The 19,769-nt window shown below is 47.1% G+C and overlaps 1 protein-coding gene across 2 annotated transcripts; it reads right to left on the reverse strand.

Moving 5' to 3' along the window:
* Nucleotides 1-1,142: 1,142 nt before the first annotated feature.
* On the reverse strand, nt 1,143-15,607 carry LOC310701385 (uncharacterized protein). 2 transcript variants are annotated; one of them, XM_083492170.1, is made up of 6 exons: nt 15,404-15,607; nt 11,721-12,201; nt 9,257-9,352; nt 8,584-8,817; nt 7,469-7,491; nt 1,143-4,597 (listed from the first exon to the last, which is right to left on the reverse strand). In XM_083492170.1, the coding sequence occupies exons 2-6, from the start codon at nt 12,147-12,149 to the stop codon at nt 3,487-3,489; spliced, it is 1,893 nt and encodes a 630-aa protein (XP_083348296.1). In that variant the 5' UTR covers nt 12,150-12,201; nt 15,404-15,607; the 3' UTR covers nt 1,143-3,486. The 2 variants fall into 2 exon arrangements, with proteins under 2 accessions (XP_083348296.1, XP_083348297.1); XM_083492171.1 differs by having other exon boundaries at nt 15,408-15,565.
* Between the last annotated feature and the right edge of the window lie 4,162 nt (nt 15,608-19,769).

The following is a 19,769-nucleotide window of genomic DNA, read 5'->3' on the forward strand; positions in this document are numbered from 1 at the left end:
CATCTCACTTATTAGCCATTACTTGACCACATGGCTAGATCTATGTAGGAAAAGATACCTAGTTAACTCTCACAGGAGGGAGGTGAAGGCTAGGCCCTCCTTTCCTTTTATTTAGAACCCAAAACGTCCCGTCCTCATCATTTTAAGCTTCAATGGCGCATGTTCTTGATTGAAGATGGTCCTCTTAGAAGATGAATGAACAGTTTCTCCAAATTGGCCTTACTGGGTTTGGGAAACAGCTATTTCTTAATCTGGAGAAAGCTCTCTCTGGATTCCAAATACAACTGAAGCCTTGGCACATTCCCTGTGGCACCAGGAGCCCGATGGGATATGAATCCCTCTCCCTTGCAGTCATGACCCTGCCCCCCAATCTTTTTAAATGGCCAATGGTTTCTGGTGCTGGTTTGCCGGAGAAGGGAGCAGCTACACCTCCTCCAACCAGGACTCCTTTGAGACATTGCTACAGCAGCATTCCTTGTGGCATGGATGCTAAGAAACATGCTCTGGAAATACCATGTTTTCTGGCCTCCCTAATGCCTTCCATGCCACTAAGGCTGTATTTCAAGTGCTAAGCATGGGGAGAAGGGGGAGAATAAAAAGACACATTCTACTCATGTAAAAACACACTGATTCCTGGGCTGTCTGTGGGCCGGATTGAGAATTGGGCTGGATCCGGCCCCTGGGACTTAGTTTGCCTACCCATGCATGCAAAAAGTTTGCTGACCCCTGCTCCAGATGGTCATTGTTTTGTGGTGGGGATACCAAGAACCTTGGCCCAATTAAACGGTATTTAAGAGCTCTTTTGCCCCTAGCACAACAGATCCATTTTATAAAGATTTATTTATTTATTTTTTGTTGTTAAGAGAGAGGGGAGGAGAGGCCTTGAAAAGTGTGGAATGATTAGATTACTGGGAAGACTTAAAAATGCCCTACAAGCAAATCAGAATGAGTGCTTATTGTCAAACAGCCTCCACATAAATGTATCAGAAGAAATGCTCAATAAAGACTATAATAGCTTTGTGCAGCAAAGAAGCATAAATCAACAGTCCTGAACTATATATTTCCATGCTCTTTTATGAACATGCTGAACTGGTAGTCTGAACCATTCGCTATCAGCTTCATGAGGAGACTCAGGATTCTTATTTTATTTTTTAAAGAAGGAAAGCATTTATTTAAGAGGTGGGGGGGTGAATACATTTCAACACAGAAGACAAGAGCCATTAACATCCATTTGAATTTAGCTATATAATTTCAGGCATGGAGTTGCAACACAAGGCACCTTTGTGCTGGTTACTAGAAGTCTAAATTGGGGAACAGTTCTGCACAGCTAAACCTTTCCCATCAAGTGTATTGCAAGTGAGTTCTAGAGCTTGTAACTCCTGTTATAAGAATTTTAAGGTCTTAGGTATATAATAAATGTTCATAAATGTACCAAGCAAACACGTACACAAATATATAAAACACATGTCTGAAGCAGCACAGGAAGACAGTCCTGAAACCATTTTGAGTCCCAAGCTGACAAAATGTTTCTCTGCAAGGAGGGAGGAGGTAAAAAAAACCTTCCTTGTTACAGGAATTTAGTAATCACCATTTCGAAGGGTGACAGACTACCAGGAAAGGCAATCAGATAAGGCATTATCAGATAACCTGGCAGACAGGAAAAACAACAACATTCAAATTTCTGTTGTAGACCGCCTTTTCTGTGATGTAGGTATGATGTTTGTGGGGGGTGGTCTTGGGTTACACCCCTTCTGTGATGTATGTGTGATGTATGGAGGGGTGGTCTTGAGCTCCAGGGCAGGGAATTTAAAATGTCTATATAAGGGCAGGCACAACTGGGTTCTGGGTCTCCTCTTCCCTTCTGCATGTGGGGGAGCACCCTGTTGCAACAGCTTTAATAAAGATCAGGCTTACTAGCTGCTTTGCTTCTCAATATTCTCTGGTTCGCCTCTGTTATTTTCTCCTACCAATAGGGAAGCCACGTAAGGACTCTATATGGGCTCTTGGATACCCCATAAAGGAAAAAGGGCAGATTTTGTTTACAACACTCCCAATACAAGAATATAGTATTTTGTGGGGGGGGGGGAGTATGTTAACTCTACTGTATAATCTGCCTTAGGTATTCAGGCTGATAATCACTTCAAAAAAAGGAAAATGGAAAACACACAGCATTCCCAATGAGCCAGACCCTCTACCAACTCAAGTTTGTCACGTACAAACCGCCTTTTCGCAAACCTAGGGTGCTACAGGGTTTTTTTGGACTTCACACTGAGTCTACAATCCAAAACATGAATCTGGCCTGTGATGGATGAAGGAGCTGGGTATGTTTAGCCAGGAAAAGAGGAGACTTGAGAGGAGATATATAGCTATCTTCAAATATCTCAACGGCTGTCACCTGGAAGAGGGAGCAAGCTTGTTTTCTCCTGCTCTGAAAGGTCAGACTTGAACCAATGGCTTCAGATTACAAGAAAGTAGATGGCGACTAAATATCAAAAAGAACTTTCTGACAGTTAAGAGCTGTTTGGCAGTGGAACAGACTTCCTCTGGAGGTTGTGGACTCCCTTGACTTGGAGGTTTTTAAGCAGAGGTTGGGTGGCCCTCTGTCAGGGATGCTTTAGCTGAGATAACTGCACTGCAGGGGGCTGGGCTAGATGTCCTTTGGGTCCCTTCAAACTCTTCAATTATATGAATCTATGTCTTTTCTCAGGCCACACTCCTGCCTTGCGTCACGTCTATTCTGGTTTTGTCAGCTTTGAATGCCTCCTTGAACTGCGATAACACATCTTGCTTGCCTGATGGGAGGATGGAGAGATGAAATGCGGGTGCGGCGGGGGGGACGACGACACACCTGAGTTTTGTGTGGCTGGAATGTAGCCTGCTGGAGAGAGGGGGGGGAGAGAGAGAGAGAGAGAGAGGAGTTGTATCCATTGCTCTGCCCACTTTTCTGCCTCTGGCCCCCAGAAGGCTGCACCCAAAAGACGCTGCGGCCCCTGAGCTGAAAAGGGATTCCTATTTTTAGGAAAAGCATTTCTTTCCACCAATAGAGAGACTAGGGGAAAATGCATCTTCTGGAAAGGAACGAAGCGCCAGCCTTTTGTTGTTGCTAAGTACTCGAAACGCACATAATTGCATTAAGAACAAAACAAATGAAAACTGCTGCCCAGTTAATCAGAGGCACATTCTAAAGTCCAAAGGTTTCTAAATCGTTTCACCTACATGGACCAGCTAAACATATGCGGCTTGGACACACCAGAGCAGGCCACTGGACCAGAGCGAAGGCCTCGTTCGAGCCCCGTGTCCTCCTTCCCACAGCGGCTTTTGCAAGAGCGCTCTCCTGCGCATGAACTCCAGCAACCGGCCTCTCCGAGGTATGGACCGAGGCTGAGAGGTAAGGGCAACGAATGAAACCACATCCCCAAACAAGGCCACTTCTCTGAATACGTCCTTCTTTTGGCGTCCAACGGCACCCACCTCTGATGGAAACAGCTATTTGTTCTGGGGGCCCTTGGCTGAACCCCGGCCCCTACCACGCCCTTGCCCTCCGTGATGCTTATTCTGAGAGGCCTTGTTTCCCGAGGCTTCGCCCCCTTTGTTGGGGGTTGGGGGCCTCTTTGCAGATCCTTGCCCTTGCCCCGACCCTGCCTGACCGGAGGCACGAGCCTCGTTCTTGACAGATCCACCTCCGCTTTGCTCTGCACTGGATTGGGTCTTCTGCTTATTGGACCAGCCTCCTCTTCCTATTCGCCCCGAACCATGAGCCTCCCTTGGTTTGGGGGGCTCTGTCGCTGAGGACCCCCCACCTGCTTTTTCTGGCTTGCACTGCCCTCCCTGCCCTGGGACTTGAGCTTCTCTGGGCTTCGGCGGCTCATTCCTAGGGGGCATCCAGCGATGCTGAGGCAAAGCTTTGCCTTCGCTGGGTTGGGATGTCTGTGTGTTCGGATAATATCCTCTGCCTTGGCCCCTTCGGGGGCCAAAAGGATGGCTACGTGGCCCTCGCCTGCCTTGAAACGTGCCGCGGCCCAGCCTGGGATGAGACATCCACCCATGTCCCGGCCCAAACTGCCCTCCGAAAGGAAAGGGCGGAAAGGAACCCAAAAAGGGCATCTGTTGGAAGCCGCGAAAGTATGAGCTGCGTGGTGGTTGAGGTGGGGCTTCAGCTACGATGGGAGCCTCAGTGGAACCAGTGCTTCGCCAAGGTGCTTCTTTGGGTAAGGAATCGCTGTCTTCCAGCTGGGGCATGTCTTTCTCTGGAGTTGGAGAGTGGCAAGGCGAGTCTGGGACAAAGGTCTCCCTGATACTGATGCTTCTCAGCATCTCCTTCCAGGAATCAAAATCCAGCAACTCTTCCAGTTCTTCAAGAGCTGGGTCGACAGGCACAATGGCCCACTCCTCATCTTCTCCTTCTGCACCCTGGGCTTCGGCTCCTTCGTAAGTTTCTTCTTCATCAATGACATCTCCACCGGCCTTGCCTTCGCCCAGATTTTCACCAGCATCCTCATCTTGGTTGCCTTCCTCCTTAATTTCCTCTTCCCCTTCTCCACCCTCGCAGGCTTCTTTGGCTGTTTCGTCAACCTGTTCTTTAAGTCGTTCCTGGACTCTGCAGAGAGAAGAGACCACAGTTCCATATATTTGCATGTAATAATAATAATAATTTATTATTTCTACCCCACCCATCTGGCTGGGTTTCCCCAGCCACTCTGGGCGGCTCCCAACAGAATATTAAAAACACAATAAAACATCAAACATTAAAAACTTCCCTGAACAGGTCTGCCTCTGGATGTCTTCTAAAAGTCAGGTAGTTGTTTATTTCCTTGACATCTGATGGGAGGGCGTTCCACAGGGTGGGTGCCACTACTGAGAAGGCCCTCTGCCTGGTTCCCTGCAACCTCACTTGACACAGTGAGGGAACCGCCAGAAGGCCCTCGGAGGAGGACCTCAGTGTTGAGGCAGAACGATGGGGGTGGAGACGCTCCTTCAGGTACATTGGGCCGAGGCTGTTTAGGGCTTTAAAGGTCAGCACCAACACTTTGAGCTGCGCTCAGAAACGTACAAAAAGTTGAGGTTTCAGCTCCCCAGAAAGTTCAACTAAAAAAGGATTAGCAAAGCAGGTCAGGAAACAACCTCTGAGTTCCTGCCATGGCCTGACCCACTGGTTGATAAGAGCCACAAGGCATTTTCCTACACCTTGCTACAGGGAATAGATATATAACATGCGGCATATGGGAACGGCAAGATGCCCAACTGTTGCCTTGCTGCTCTGCAGTTCCCAAGTGCACAGACAAACGGGTGAAGATGGAGGAGGATTTTTTCTTTCTTTTTTCTTCTTCAGTGGACCAACCTAATTCAGCAGTCATTAGGAACACAGGGAGCCAAGTCAATCCACCTAGCTCCCCTCCCCTCTGGTCTCGCAGAACCAGAAGAAGAACGAGAAGGGCGGAGGCGAGGATGACCACACAGCTGCAGTCTCTGATTATTTGATGGGGGGAACCCTGGACAGGAGGTGGGGACTTTCAGTCTCAGCAACTGATTTCCATGGCGGCAGACCGCCAGAAGGATAGTTAGGTCTGAAACTCAACCAAGTCTGTGGAGGGTGTGCTTTTGCTAATAAAGAATTAACTCCATCTTTGAACTGCGTGATTACTGACTGGCACACAAATTCATGTGACAAGTATTGAACTAGGTGACCCAATGCAAACCCGGAAGTGAGTGTTCCGGTTTTCGAATGTTCCGTCGGAAGCCAAATGTCCAATGGAGATTTCGCAGCTTCTGATTGGCTGTGGGAGCTTCCTGCAGCCAATCAGAAGCCACGACTTGGTTTCCGAACGTCTTGGAAGTCAAATGGACTTCCGGAATGGATTCCGTTTGACTTCCAAGGTACGACTGTATGCCTAATGGGCTAAATAGATGGAATAAATTGTGCAGCCCTGTTAACTTGGGAGGGAATGAACTCTCCTTTATTGGAGGTATTGAGGAGAGGCTGGACAAGCCACTTGTCAGGGATACCTTGGTTATATCCTGCATTGCAGATCCTGCCCTGAGCAGCGGTGGTTGTGTGGGGTGTGAAACACAGAGCAGTCAAATGCAACATTCCTAGAGTGCACATAAAAAGGGGATATCTGGACCAGCCGGTCGGAACTTCTTGTTTCCTCCTGGGCTGGGACAAACTTCCTCTACATGTGACCAGAGGTGGGTGTGACCCTCACCTGTGCAGGTAACAAAATAGCACAGGGGAGGCAGTCATCTCTCTCTCTGACTCCATTCCTCGAAGAAGAAACATCTTAGCCTGAGATGACCTCTTGGCTTTTAGCTTTTAGCCAAGAGAGGACAAAGGAACTATCTCCTTATGGGATAGATTCCACGTGAATATTTTTTGTAACCTAAGTCTGCCTTCTGGGATCCTTCTGTGAACAGAATGTGAGTAAACAATTTTATATACTTTAATACAAGACTGTGTCGTGTCTATTCTTTTTATGAGGGAATAAAGGGGAATTACCAGGAAACTTATTTTAGAGGCTTATACAAGCCTGGCAAACCTATCCACTGTGAAAGTTTAAAAGGAGACTGTTACTCTGCTAAATCATAGAACTTGTTAACACAAGTTGGGAAGGATATAAGTAAACAATATAACCTCTCCTGCCTCCCTAAATATTCCCACAGGTTGGAACAGATGACGCCCGAGGCCCCTTCCAATTCTACGGCCTACAAATGCAAAATGTAATCTGCATTCAAAAGCATATGCAGACATTTATTTTATTTATTTTGTTTATTGGGTTTATATACTGCTCTTCATCAACAGATCTCAGGGCAGTTCACAAGATAAAAGCACAAATAAACAGAAATGACAATATACAATAACTGCCCTCCCACAAACATATTTACAAGGCTGTAGAATATTAATCAGCCTACACACACATTCATAGGGTTGGTCTGCTACTCTTTCCCACTGACTGCAAAAGGTTTTTAAAGAGAGCTTAATTTTGACTAAATGTTTCCTCATTTAACACAGAGACAAATATTATACAAGTATCATACACAGAATCTCTACACTGTTCATTAGTGCTGCAGGGTAGATTCCCAAGAAAGCCAGGCATGCAGATGAAACATAGAAATTGACGGGTTTAGTGGCACAATCAACAGGTTATAAGGCTATATGTAACTTTCTCTGGATTATGCCCCAAAGCAGCAAATTTCAAAGTGGAATGGTATTTACCATGAGCACGGCTGATTTTATCTTTACTCTGCTAAAAACACTGCAGGAGAAATAGTTGGGGGCGGGGCATTGGACTACGGATCAACAGGAACAATTGTTAAAATTGTCAGAGTTTGACCAGCCTAGGTAGCTGTTGGTGGAGTCCCACTGGAATCCATAAAACTTCTAGGTGAGTGTTTGATAACCCTTCAAGTCCTCACACATGGAGGCAATAGGATCAGAGCCAATGTCTATATACAGAGCAATGCTGATACTCACCTTCCTGTCAGTTCCTTGACTCCCTGGAGGGAAAAAGAAACAAACAAGGTTGGAACCGCCTGCCAAAGCAAGTTTGCCCAGCTTCAGCCAACTAGACCATCAAACCCTCTTTTACAGAACAGTCAACCCGAATTCATCAATCTGGTGGCAGGGAAGATTAGGGCACAATGAACTGTCAGGAGGTTCTAACCCCCGGTTAATAATGTCAAGTTAACTGCAAAGGGGTCACATCGAACCAAACATTTAGAGCACTCCTAAACCACTTTAACAGTCATGGCTTTCCCCAAAGAATCTTGGGAACTGTAGTTTGTTAAACGTGCTGGGCTCTGTAACTCTGTGATGAATCGGCTGACAACTATAGATAGATAGATAGATAGATAGACTTAAATATTTATAAATCACACTTCCATAGAAAATATAGCAGTTAAAACACAATACACCTATGTCAATAGAAAACTGGTTGCGGAAAATTTCGGGTTCCAAAAGGCCTTCTGAACAGTATCATTTTTAAACGACGTCTCAAAGAGAGCAGGGATGGATCCTGACGGACTTCTATAGGCCAGGAGTTCCACACAGAAGCTTCTGTCCTGGGTAAAGGCTGGCCAAATTTCAGGGGAGTATTGTTGTTTAGTCATTTAGTTGTGTCCAACTCTTCGTGACCCCATGGACCAGAGCATGCCAGGCACTCCTGTCTTCTAAGGCCCATTTGACTTCACTCTCCATGATGTCTGGCTCAAGGTCAGCAACCATGCTACCTGGTGGGAGTGGAAGATCACCAAAAGTGCCCCATCAGAAGATCTCAGTGATCAAAGTGGAGCGTAAGGAACCAGCTGGTCCTTAAGGTATACTAGCCCCATGTTGTTTTTAGGGATTTGTGAATTGACACGATAACTCTGAACCTGGTTTGGTAGCTAATCCATATCGAAAGGTAGCCACCACCCCTGTCAAAATGGCCTAGGGCGGGTGAGGTAGCTGGGTCCAGTTCCTTACCCCAGCCCTAAACTCAAGCAGTTTCCTTAAATGAAAACATCTGGAACAGAGGCAAGACACTGGCAACTGCATATCTGTTATTCAATCTTTAAAAAGAAAAGGGACAGGGAAGCACCAAGACTCACCTTCAAGAAGGCAAATTCGTTGGTTTCCGCCAAGGCAGCTTCGATCCCAGATATGGTCTCTGTGTGAGCTGAGCTGAACGCTCTCAGATATTCCAGTCTTCTCTCCATTTCTGCCTGGTTCTCCTCCTTCATCTGCCTAACCGTTTCCATCATGTTCTGCTCTCTCTCGTTGAGGATTTCACGCAGTTCTTCAAACGCAATGAAGATGCAGCCACACAGGTGTTGATTGAGATTCTACAGTGAATCACAGAGAGCTGAAGTTACGCTTATGGCTGACAGGCCTTTCGTTCACAGATAAGAAGATGTCTGAATTAGTTGCTGAATTTCTGGCACAGAGAAGGTCCTAACCTCAGTGCCGAGTTAAACAAACCATAGTTAAGGAAGACGGCTAGCTGGGTTCACATGTAACACCAAGCCATAGTTAAAACAAGCCAAGATTTATAAGCCAGGAACCACGGCTTCAGATTGTGGTTTGCTGGCAGTAAATAAGCCATAATTATGTTGCTGGGCAGAGTTCACACATATCACTAAGCCATGGTTTACTAAGCCATCGCATCACGTATAAACAACACCTGAGACTTTTCTGTAGTCTGCTTTCCTCCTGCCTAGGAGCCTGTTTCTTCAAGCTACAACATTCTATGATTTCCTCTCTCATACTCCTTTTAAAATTTACCTCCAGTTCTTCCATGGCCTCCTGCTGTTGAGACTGATTATTTATGGCCCACTTCACCCCATTCTCCAGGGGTTCCAGAGATGCTTTCAGTTTATCCTGAATAAATGCACAAATAAAATTGGGAATACACAAACAACCGTGCAAAAGATCTGGAGAGAAAAATGAATAGACCCAAACAAAAGGTTACTGGTCTCTTCCCCCTCCCACCTCCCTGTTCTAAGATGCTCTTTCTGGGAAGTATTCAAAGGTTGTAACCCTAAGCAACCTTATTCAAAGGTTGTAACCTGAAGCAACCTTACAACATGGCACCTTGGATCCAGTGGGATTTATTTTGGCAGAAACATGCTTGAATCACGCCCCCTGCCTTTTACAAGACTGGTTGGTGCATGCCTGTCCATTCATTGATGTCTACACCAACAGTACCAAATCATGACCCGCATGTATGAATGAACCATCACAGATTGAACGCCACAGATTGCATCTCAGAAAATATTTATGTGTCCATACACACATTCAGGGTTAAACAACAGGTAATGCATGGGAGCTGTTTTGAGCGGGGAAAGGGGAGAGAGGGGATTGGACTAGATGACCATTGGGGGCCTTCCAACACTACGGTTCTATGAAACCCTGGCAGTCACTGCCAATACTGAGTTAGATGGACTAATTATCTGACTCTCTATAAGGCAGCTTCTTTTGCTCCTTTGCCAGTGCACTCACTCGACTTCATGAAATGAGCCAGAGCTGTAAAGTGGACAATATCAATGTGAACATATATTATTAAATGCAAAACTAATAAAAAATAAATAAATAATAGAGAGGGATTTGGAAAAGCCACTTCGGGGCTTGAATGTTGCGCCGCACCGTAAACTTGGCTGCGCTAGAGATCTGCAGCCTAAAATCTGGCTGGGATAGAGCAAACCAACATGCAATATCTATCTGTGTTTGCATACGTGGACAACTGCACTCAGACTTCGAAGCCTTGGTTCTATTTGTTTATCCACCCTGCACTATTCTGCTGCCAGAGAGATAAAACTTATGGCTATCCCAGAGGGAGGGTGTGTCACTCTCCGATAAGAACATAGGCTGTGCAGGCACGATGAGTCCCAAGGTTGACCCCTGGCAGTTCCAGGATTGCCCCAGGATATTCATTAAGTAAGTGGTGGCAGGAACAGGACCTCACAGATTTTACTGGGACGGGATATTTGACCTTTTCCTTCTGAGCTGCATCCCCAATTAAAATTGCCCATCTCCATCTATTAGTTCTGGTGGTGGCAGCTGTGGGAAATCCCATGCCTAGTTTGGTGCTCATATGCTGGGCAAAATACGAAGCAGTGGGGTCTAGAATGCTCAAGTCAGTATGAATGTTCACATGTTACAGTCAATCAGTGCACAATTTGTGTGCACAAATAGTTGAACTGTACACTTGCTGACAGTTACCTGTGCACGGTCTGTGTACGCAGCAATGCAGCTGTATAAATCGCCATGTGTACACTGTCTCACATAAACACCCGTAATGTGTGAACAAGCATCCGGTAGAACAATTTAATACAGTCGTACCTTGGAAGTCGAACGGAATCTGTTCTGGAAGTCCATTTGACTTCCAAAATGTTCAGAAACCAAAGTGCTGCTTCTGATTGGCTGCAGGAAGCTCCTGCAGCCAATCGGAAGCCGCAGAAGCCCCGCTGGATGTTCGGGTTCCAAAGAACGTTTGCAAACTGGAACACTCACTTCCGGGGTTGCAGTGTTCAGGAGCCAAAACGTCCAAGTATCAAGGCGTTCGGGATCCAAGGTACGACTATATGGCCAAATCCCTGCTAACTACAGGAGGGATTTGTCTGACGCTACCTCTTTGATCAGCCTCAGCCTCGGTCCAGTATATCTGAAGGAGCGTCTCCACCCCCATCGTTCTACCTGGACACTGAGGTCCAGGGCCTTCTGGCGGTTCCCTCACTGAAAGAAGCCAAGTTACAGGGAACCAGGCAGAGGGCCTTCTTGGTAGTGGCACCCTCCCTGGGTGGGACTACAACTCTCATCATACCTAGCTAGCAGGACCAGTGGTCAGAGATGACGGGAGTTGTAGTGCAACAGCAGCTGGGGACCCAAGGCTGAGAAACACTGCTCTAACCACTGAGCGACAACCCTTCCCCAAGGGAAAACAAATCCCCGAGGGGAGATAGAAGTTTTGGATTATTATAAAAGATGCAGGAGGGAATGGTTAACAATAGGACCCACAAAGGGATCCCTTGGGATCTTGTTTTTATGTTGTATGTTGGACACGTGACTGTAAAATTTAAATCTGAAAAACCAAATAAATAAATTTTGAAAAAAAGAAAAGAAAGAAAACACAGCCCCTCTTTTGTACCTGGTTCCGGCTGGTGAAACTTGGGCGTTCTAGGACAGTGCAAAGTGAATCCCAACAACCTAAGGTCTGTCCACAGAAACTCAAGCATCCTTAGGCTCCTACCTGAAAACCTGTGACAGCATTCTTGATAGGCAAAAAGCTATGGCCCTGGTGCTGAGGCAGATCCCGGCAGATCACGCAGACAGGGGCCTCATCCTGGCTGCAGAAGAGCTTGAGAGGCTCTTCGTGCTCCTCGCAAAAGTACGAGCTCCCGGTCCCACCCGACGGGGGCCCCTGCTCCAGCCGCAGGAGCCGGGCCTTCTCAGACAAGTTGGCCAGCACCCTGTTGCGGGCGGCATCTTTCAGGTCAAAGGGGTCCCGGCACTCGGGGCACGTTCCCTGGTGCTGCCCCTTGGGGACGACGCAGCTCTCCAAGCAGGAGAGGCAGAAGTTGTGCCCACAGACCAGCATGCGGGGGTCCTGGAAGATGGAGAGGCAGACAGGGCACAGCAGGTCTTCGGCAATGCTGGAGACTTCGCGGACCGAGGTCATGGCAGCAGCGGGTCCGGGGATCGGTTGCTACTTGCAGGAAAGGATCAGCTTCCTAAGAGAGAGGACATGCAGCTTTAAGGAACGTAGAGGGGAAATCACAAGGGTGAACTTGTAAAAGGGAGTCAGAACATTTCTGAGCACAATTCAAAGTGTTGGTGCTGACCTTTAAAGCCCTAAACGGCCTCAGTCCAGTATACCTGAAAGAGCGTCTCCACCTCCATCGTTCTGCCAGGACACTGAGGGCCCGTGCTGAGGGCCTTCTGGTGGTTCCCTCACTGTGAGAAGCGAAGCTACAGGGAACCAGGCAGAGGGCCTTCTTGGTAGTGGCACCCGCCCTGTGGAACGCCCTCCCACCAGATGTCAAAGAGGAAAAACAACTACCAGACTATTAGAAGACATCTGAAGGCAGCCCTGTTTAGGGAAGCTTTTAATGTTTAATAGGTTATTGTATTTTGGTGTTCTGTTGGAAGCCACCCAGAGTGGCTGGGGAAACCCAGCCAGATGGGCGGGGTATAAATTATTATTATTATTATTATTATTATTATTATTATTATTATTATTGGAGCATCCCACAATCGTCTAACCTTGGCTCCTGTAGGTTCAGGTTGGGGGTCACAAATAAAAGACTTCAGCCAAGAGATCGAAGCAAAACAGCGGCCAGTAGGCCTGATCTTTATTGTTGCAACAAGACTTCCCACTACCACATAAAAGAAACAGAGAGAAGCCCCGAAGAAAGGATATCTCCCCCCCTTTAAAAAATGTCCCAAATTACCCATAACCCCCTTAGTAAAACATCGTACATTTGTCATAACTATGTCATAAATTGGGAGGGCTCTTCTGGCAGAAACCTGAGCACAAGGCTTGTCCTGTCCCTCGTATGACCGTCACCTTCCAATCTTTAGGTGAAACGAAGTATTTACATTTTCCTGTTTTCCCAACCAGGTTAAGCACACAAGGTGGGGCGAGCCGGGGCAGGTCGCTTTGTGGGGCCTCTGAGGAGTCAGCCTGCCTCCTCCCACTCAGCCACCCTACAGCTGAGGGGGAGGCGGCGGGTGGAACGTTTGGGGCAGTGTGGAGCTTGCGGGTGCCCAAGCCACTGTGTCACTCCCAGGAGAGATGTGTGGCTCGAACGCGCTAGAAGCCCAGTGGTGAGTGGTGCCACCTGGCATTTTGTCACCCTCTCAGTGGTGACACCTGGGGCAGACCACCCCCACCACACTCCCTTCCTCCGCCCCAGGCCAGGATGCCAGCGATTACCACCCAGGCAATGGGCAATGGGGACCCTTCAGGGATTACGGCTCCCCCATCCCATGTCCCAAACTCCTCCCCTGCTAGCCATTTTCCTTCTGAGTAGAACAACGTTGGAATGATGACAATCCGTCACTGGAGTGATTTTATACGAATTTCGAAAGTTTTTCTATTGAACCAGTTGGCGGTCACAAGCAAGAGACTTCAGCAAGCAAATCACAAGCAAAACAGTGGCCAGTGGCGGAGGAATAATATAACAATAATTTATTATTTATACCCCGCCCATCTGGCTGGGTTTCCCCAGCCACTCTGAGCGGCTTCCAACAAAATATTAAAATACCATAATACATCAAACATTAAAAGCTTCCCTAAACAGGGCTGCCTTCAGATGTCTTCTAAAAGTCTGGTAGTTGTTTTTCTCTTTGGTGGGAGGGCGTTCCACAGGGCGGGTGCCACTACCGAGAAGGCCCTCTGCCTGGTTCCCTGTAACTTGGCTTCTCTCAGTGAGGGAACCACCATAAGGCCCTCGGAGCTGGACCTCAGTGTCCGGGCTGGACGATGGGGGTGGAGACACTCCTTCAGGTATACTGGACCGAGGCCATTTAAGGCTTTAAAGGTCAGCACCAACATTTTGAATTGTGCTCGGAAGCCGCTCAGGCGCCTGGGGCGGCGCGCCCAGGGGCAGGGTGAGCCACCCATAGGATCAGGGCGCACAGCGGGGCCTCCAGAGACTGCCTGCCTCCTCCTACTCAGCCGCCCTACAGCTGGGGGGGGGGAGGCAGCGTGTGGACCATTTGGGCAGCGTGGAGCTTGCCCGCGCCCAAGCCACCGCGTGGCTCGGGCACACTGCAGGCCCCTGGTGAGTGCCGCCCGGCATTTTGTCACCCCCTGAGTGGTGACACCTGGGGCTGACCTCACCTCCCGTACCCCCTTCCTCTGTCCTGCCAGAAGGCCTGATCTTTATTGATCAATTCATTTATCAGTGCATTGCTACATTTGGTAATACAGTGGTGCCTCGCAAGACGAAATTAATCCATTCCGCGAGTCTCTTCGTCTAGCGGTTTTTTCGTCTTGCGAAGCAACCCTATTAGCGGATTAGCGCTATTAGCGCTTTAGTGGCTATTAGCGGTTTAGCGGCTATTAAAGGCTTAGCGGATTAGCGGCTAAAAGGCTATTAGCAGCTTAGCGGCTTAGAAAAAGGGGGGGGGCGGGAAAAAATCGGAACACTTGCAAGACGTTTTCGTCTTGCAAAGCAAGCCCATAGGGAAAATCGTCTTGCGAAGCAGCTCAGAAACGGAAAACCCTTTTGTCTAGCGGGTTTTCCGTCTTGCGAGGCATTCGTCTTGCGGGGCACCACTGTATGCAGCAGAGGCTTTTTGTCTTTGCCTCATAGTACGGAGAGGCAAGGCTCTGGTGGGGGGTTGGGAAGGTCTCTCACACCTCTTCCAATTTCCCGGTAACAAACGCTAAAGGCAAAGAAGCAACAAGTGGAAAGGCAGCATTTCTGACGTTTCCTCCACACGACTCTTTGGTGACGGCTCCTCTGCTCCCGAACCCTGCCTAGAAGTGAATGGGGCAGGGGCTGAAGAGGGGACTCCCAACCCTGCTGTAAACAACCACAGGAAAGCTGCAGAAAATATTTCAGGTGGGACAGTTAGACAGGAAACAGAAAGGGGAAACAGGATCATGAGACTGGGCTCACATGACTGCAGGAACTTGACTCTCAAACCCAAGCATTAAAAAGCGGACATTGCTGGCTCATAGCTGTCAACTTTTCCCTTTTCTTGCGAGGAATCCCATTCCTTAAAAAAAGGGGAAACCTTGACAGCTATGTGCTGGCTGGTGGGGGGTGGGTGCGAAGAAAGCCGAGCTGCCTCCAGCCAAGTCCCAGGAGGTGGGAAAGGAAAAGGGGCGCTAAGTGCTGGGAGGGAGGCGTTTTGCAGCGCCAAAAGGGGAGTAAGGAAAGCAAAGTCTAGGCTAGCCAGCAGCAGCAGCTGTGCACGTACCTACTCGGAGGAGAGTTCTGGAGCACCCAGGGCCAAGAGGCCAAGTTTCTCTCACTGCCCAGCTGCCCCAAATGGCCAGGCCTCGAAAGCAGCTGTGAGAAGCTGTCACGTCCTGGGATTGGAAGGAGGCGCTGCCCGTCTCAAGTCAGCCCGAGCCAGTGTGACCGTGAGGGGTTGGAGGCCTGCCTCGAGGCACCACCCTCTAACTTGTGCTTATTGGCTGGGGCAGGACTTGGGGCCGGAGGAAGCAGTCGGGAAGCCTGCTTGCAACACGCACAGACACACAGGGTTTTTTTTTATGCTCCAGGGGACAGGAACTTCCCTGGAGATTTTCTTTGCGCTCTTCTTTATGTGACAAATTCAATGCCTGTTGTTCTATGCAGGGAAACCCCCCCCCCCATGTTATTATAGTCACTTCGAAACACTTCAGTTGTAGAAAGTGGCAAATGCAACAAATAAGCACCTTAACTTTGTTAGAAGAAAATATGTATTAATATCAATAAAGGTCAATCATTTCGTTTTTTTATCATGTTTGAATAATGTATGTGTTTATGTACTTGCATCTTTTCTGAGAATGTAGCTCTCCTTAAGTCTTTTAAACACTTTCGGAAACGTATCCACACGTTTTTTGATATATCTGTATAAATCGAAAGCTACCTGATCCTGCACAATGAAAGCTCAAGCACTAATACAGCGCCACAGCTCCACCTACAGGATGTACAGTGATATGACACCAATTTACAAATGCAACTGTTTATTTCAGTTACAGATAGGTAGCCGTGTTGGTCTGCCATAGTCAAAATAAAAAAATTCCTTCCAGTAGCACCTTAAAGACAAACTAAGTTAGTTCTTGGTATGAGCTTTCGTGTGCATGCACACTTCTTCAGATACATCGTGCATGCACACGAAAGCTTATACCAAGAACTAACTTAGTTGGTCTTTAAGGTGCTACAGGAAGGAATTTTTTTTATTTTGTTTATTTCAAGTTGCAGGTAGATAGCCGTGTTGGTCTGCCGTAGTCGAAACAAAATAATAAAAAATTCCTTCCAGTAGCACCTTTTCTTGTTGTTTAGTCGTTTAGTTGTGTCCAACTCTTCGTGACCCCCATGGACCAGAGCACACCAGGCACTTCTGTCTTCCACTGCCTCCTGCAGTTTGGTCAGACTCATGTTTGTAGCTTCGAGAACATTGTCCAACCATCTCGTCCTCTGTCGTCCCTTTCTCCTTGTGCCCTCCATCTTTCCCAGCATCAGGGTCTTTTCCAGGGAGTCTTCTCTTCTCATGAGGTGGCCAAAGTATTGGAGCCTCAGCTTCACGATCTGTCCTTCCAGTGAGCACTCAGGGCTGATTTCCTTAAGAATGGAGAGGTTTGATCTTCTTGCAGTCCATGGGACTCTCAAGAGTCTCCTCCAGCACCATAATTCAAAAGTATCAATTCTTCGGCGATCAGCCTTCTTTATGGTCCAGCTCTCACTTCCATACATCACTACTGGGAAAACCATAGCTTTTACTATACAGACCTTTGTTGGTGAAGTGATTCTCTACTTTTTAAGATGTTGTCTAGATTTGTCATCGCCTTTCTCCCAAGGAGCAGGCGTCTTTTAATTTCGTGACTGCTGTCACCATCTGCAGTGATCATGGAGCCCAAGAAAGTAAAATCTCTCACTGCCTCCATTTCTTCCCCTTCTATTTGCCAGGAGGTGATGGGACCAGTGGCCATGATCTTTGTTTTTTTGATGTTGAGCTTCAGACCATATTTTGCGCTCTCCTCTTTCACCCTCATTAAAAGGTTCTTTAATTCCTCCTCACTTTCTGCCATGAAGGTTGTGTCATCTGCATATCTGAGGTTGTTGATATTTCTTCCGGTGATCTTAATTCCGGCTTGGGATTCATCCAGCCCAGCCTTTCGCATGATGAATTCTGCATATAAGTTAAATAAGCAGGGGGACAATATACAGCCTTGCCATACTCCTTTCCCAATTTTGAACCAATCAGTTGTTCCATATCCAGTTCTAACTGTAGCTTCTTGTCCCACATAGAGATTTCTCAGGAGACAGATGAGGTGGTCAGGCACTCCCATTTCTTTAAGAACTTGCCATAGTTTGCTGTGGTCGACACAGTCAAAGGCTTTTGCATAGTCAATGATGCAGAAGTAGATGTCTTTCTGGAACTCTCTAGCTTTCTCCATAATCCAGTGCATGTTTGCAATTTGGTCTCTGGTTCCTCTGCCCCTTCTAAATCCATCTTGCACTTCTGGGAGTTCTCTGTCCACATACTGCTTAAGCCTGCCTTGTAGAATTTTAAGCATAACCTTGCTAGCGTGTGAAATGAGTGCAATTGTGCGGTAGTTGGAGCATTCTTTGGCACTGCCCTTCTTTGGGATTGGGATGTAGACTGATCTTCTCCAATCCTCTGGCCACTGCTGAGTTTTCCAAATTTGCTGGCATATTGAGTGTAGCACCTTAACAGCATCATCTTTTAAAATTTTAAATAGTTCAGCTGGAATATCATCAGTTCCACTGGCCTTGTTATTAGCAATGCTTTCTAAGGCCCATTTGACTTCACTTTCCAGGATGTCTGGCTCAAGGTCAGCAACCACACTACCTGGGGTATACGAGACATCCATTTCTTTCTCGTATAGTTCCTCTGTGTATTCTTGCCACCTCTTCTTGATGTCTTCTGCTTCTGTTAGGTCCTTTCCACCTTTGTCTTTTATTATGGAAATCTTTGTACGAAATGTTCCTTTCATATCTCCAATTTTCTTGAACAGATGTCTGGTTTTTTCCATTCTATTGTTTTCCTCTATTTCTTTGCATTGCTCGTTTAAGAAGGCCTTCTTGTCTCTCCTTGCTATTTTTTGGAAATCTGCATTCAATTTCCTGTATCTTTCACTATCTCCCTCGCATTTTGCTTGCCTTATCTCCCCCGCTATTTGTAAGGCCTCGTTGGACAGCCACTTTGCTTTCTTGCATTTCCTTTTCATTGGGAAGGTTTTAGTTGCTGCCTCTTGTATAATGTTACGAGCCTCCATCCATAGTTCTTCAGGCACTCTGTCCACCAAATCTAAATCCTTAAACCTGTTCCTCACTTCCACTGTGTATTCATAAGGGATTTGACTTAGATTGTATCTTACCGGCCCAGTGGTTTTTCCTACTTTCTTCAGTTTAAGCTTGAATTTTGCTATAAGAAGCTGATGATCTGAGCCACAGTCAGCTCCCGGTCTTGTTTTTGCTGACTGTATAGAGCTTCTCCATCTTTGGCTGCAGAGAATATAATCAATCTGATTTCGATGCTGCCCATCTGGTGATGTCCATGTGTAGAGTCGTCTCTTGTGTTGTTGGAAAAGAGTGTTTGTGATGACCAGCTTGTTCTCTTGACAGAACTCTATTAGCCTTTGCCCTACTTCATTTTGAACTCCAAGGCCAAACTTGCCAGTTGTTCCTTTTATCTCTTGACTCCCTACTTTAGCATTCCAATCCCCTATAACCTGGAGCAGGAACCGGCAAGCCACTCCAGTATCCCTGCCAAGAAAACTCCATGGACAAGGACAACAGGTAGCACCTTAGAGACCAACTAAGTTTGTTATTCGTATGAGCTTTTGTGTGCATGCACACTTCTTCAGATACACTGAAACAGAAGTCACCAGACCCTTATATATAGTGAGAGGGTGGGGAGGGGTATTACTCAGACGGGTGGTGGGAATGGGTGATTGGCTGATAGGTGTGGTAAACCTGTTGACGACTGTTAACGACTAGGCTGAGTGGGAATTCAAGCTAAGGTGATGCTACTGCTCCAGAGAAGCGGACACGGAGCAATGGATTCAAACTACAAGAAAGAAGATTCCACCTAAACATTAGGAAGAACTTCCTGACAGTAAGAGCTGTTCGACAGTGGAATTTGCTGCCAAGGAGTGTGGTGGAGTCTCCTCCTTTGGAGGTCTTTAAGCAGAGGCTTGACAACCATATGTCAGGAGTGCTCTGATGGTGTTTCCTGCTTGGCAGGGGGTTGGACTCGATGGCCCTTGTGGTCTATTCCAACTCTATGATTCTATGAATTAATTTCATTGGGTGTATTCTGAGTAAGACTAACAATTCAGTAAAGTATTTTGGGTTGGCTAAAGCAATAGCACCACCTACAGTTTGACACAAGCAACACACACTGCAGCAAACTCTCCCAAGAATATTGTTGAGGTCAGATAGCTATAAGGAGGACGTTCTTAAAGTCTCTGGAAGAGACTTATTGGCTGATGCACAGGATGAGGAAGAAATTATTCTCACAAAGTCCCCTCCTTCATGTTACTGGCCTACTGCCCATTTTAATTGAGTCCTTTTTTCATGTTGTGGCCTTGTCCACCTTCCAGGGTCTA

The sequence above is a fragment of the Podarcis liolepis genome, assembly GCF_965112155.1.
Source record: "Podarcis liolepis genome assembly, chromosome: 2".
Lineage (NCBI taxonomy): Eukaryota > Metazoa > Chordata > Lepidosauria > Squamata > Lacertidae > Podarcis > Podarcis liolepis.